At 44.8% G+C, this 2,500-nt stretch overlaps 1 protein-coding gene across 1 annotated transcript in view; it reads left to right on the plus strand.

Moving 5' to 3' along the window:
• The window catches only part of rasgrp4 (RAS guanyl releasing protein 4), a 65,639-nt gene that overhangs the window by 33,868 nt on the left and 29,271 nt on the right, over nucleotides 1-2,500 (plus strand). Inside the window, 1 exon segment of the mRNA XM_045724893.1 lies at nucleotides 2,425-2,500. This exon segment is cut by the window's right edge and continues 44 nt beyond it. Coding sequence (XP_045580849.1) covers nucleotides 2,425-2,500 — 76 coding nt within the window.

Genomic DNA, 2,500 nt, shown 5'->3' on the forward strand with positions numbered 1-2,500 from the left:
CTGTAGCTATATATCCTGACCTGTAGCTAGATATCCTGACCTGTAGCTATATATCCTGGTCAGATATCCTGACCTCTACCTAGATATCCTAGCATGTAGCTAGATATCCTGACCTGTAGCTAGATATCCTGACCTGTAGCTAGATATCCTGACCTGTTGCTAGATATCCTGACCTATAGCTATATATCCTGACCTGTAGCTAGATATCCTGGTCAGATATCCTGACCTGTAGCTAGATATCCTGGTCAGATATCCTGACCTCTACCTATATATCCTGACCTGTAGCTAGATATCCTGACCTGTAGCTAGATATCCTGACCTGTAGCTAGATATCCTGCCCTGTAGCTAGATATCCTGACCTGTAGCTATATATCCTAGCATGTAGCTAGATATCCTGACCTGTAGCTATATATCCTAGCATGAAGCTAGATATCCTGACCTGTAGCTATATATCCTAGCATGTAGCTAGATATCCTGACCTGTTGCTTAGGTCACAAGGAATCTATGTTTGGGAGGAGATCGTATTTCTGTACAGACAATATTGTAGCGTTCTTAGTACTGCCACTCTAATTTCCGTTGATCTATATAGTGACTGCAGTGTTCACTACATATAATTATAATTATAATTAAATAAACTACTACTAATAATAATACAAATAGTAATTTAATAAGATCCCAATGGTTCTCTCTAATTGCTGTATAGACAGTTATATATATATATATATATATTTTATATATATATATATATATATATATATATATATATATGTTATATATTATATATACACTGCTCAAAAAAATAAAGGGAACACTTAAACAACACAATGTAACTCCAAGTCAATCACACTTCTGTGAAATCAAACTGTCCACTTAGGAAGCAACACTGATTGACAATAAATTTCACATGTTGTTGTGCAAATGGAATAGACAACAGGTGGAAATTATAGGCAATTAGCAAGACACCCCCAATAAAGGAGTGATTCTGCAGGTTGGGACCACAGACCACTTCTCAGTTCCTATGCTTCCTGGCTGATGTTTTGGTCACTTTTGAATGCTGGCGGTGCTTTCACTCTAGTGGTAGCATGAGACGGAGTCTACAACCCACACAAGTGGCTCAGGTAGTGCAGCTCATCCAGGATGGCACATCAATGCGAGCTGTGGCAAGAAGGTTTGCTGTGTCTGTCAGCGTAGTGTCCAGAGCATGGAGGCGCTGCCAGGAGACAGGCCAGTACATCAGGAGGCGTGGAGGAGGCCGTAGGAGGGCAACAACCCGGCAGCAGGACCGCTACCTCCGCCTTTGTGCAAGGAGGAGCAGGAGGAACACTGCCAGAGCCCTGCAAAATGACCTCCAGCAGGCCACAAATGTGCATGTGTCTGCTCAAACGGTTAGAAACAGACTCCATGAGGGTGGTATGAGGGCCCGACGTCCACAGGTGGGGGTTGTGCTTACAGCCCAACACCGTGCAGGACGTTTGGCATTTGCCAGAGAACACCAAGATTGGCAAATTCGCCACTGGCGCCCTGTGCTCTTCACAGATGAAAGCATGTTCACACTGAGCACGTGACAGACGTGACAGAGTCTGGAGACGCTGTGGAGAACGTTCTTTTGCCTGCAACATCCTCCAGCATGACCGGTTTGGCGGTGGGTCAGTCATGGTGTGGGGTGGCATTTCTTTGGGGGGCCGCACAGCCCTCCATGTGCTCGCCAGAGGTAGCCTGACTGCCATTAGGTACCGAGATGAGATCCTCAGACCCCTTGTGAGACCATATGCTGGTGCGGTTGGCCCTGGGTTCCTCCTAATGCAAGACAATGCTAAACCTCATGTGGCTGGAGTGTGTCAGCAGTTCCTGCAAGAGGAAGGCATTGATGCTATGGACTGGCCCGCCCGTTCCCCAGACCTGAATCCAATTGAGCACATCTGGGACATCATGTCTCGCTCCATCCACCAACGCCACGTTGCACCACAGACTGTCCAGGAGTTGGCGGATGCTTTAGTCCAGGTCTGGGAGGAGATCCCTCAGGAGACCATCCGCCACCTCATCAGGAGCATGCCCAGGCGTTGTAGGGGAGGTCATACAGGCACGTGGAGGCCACACACACTACTGAGCCTCATTTTGACTTGTTTTAAGGACATTACATCAAAGTTGGATCAGACTGTAGTGTGGTTTTCCACTTTAATTTTGAGTGTGACTCCAAATCCAGACCTCCATGGGTTGATAAATTGGATTTCCATTGATTATTTTTGTGTGATTTTGTTGTCAGCACATTCAACTATGTAAAGAAAAAAGTATTTAATAAGATTATTTAATTCATTCAGATCTAGGATGTGTTATTTTAGTGTTCCCTTTATTTTTTTGAGTAGTATATATATATATATACATACTGTTGTGTTGTTACTATAGTAACTGTGTTCTGTCCTATAGACAGTGGATCAGCAGGTTTCCAGCGGTGTTTGAGGCTGACCCTCAACTAGAACAGATGATGGGAGAACTGTGGACC

Source organism: Salmo salar, chromosome ssa09 (genome assembly GCF_905237065.1).
Source record: "Salmo salar chromosome ssa09, Ssal_v3.1, whole genome shotgun sequence".
Lineage (NCBI taxonomy): Eukaryota > Metazoa > Chordata > Actinopteri > Salmoniformes > Salmonidae > Salmo > Salmo salar.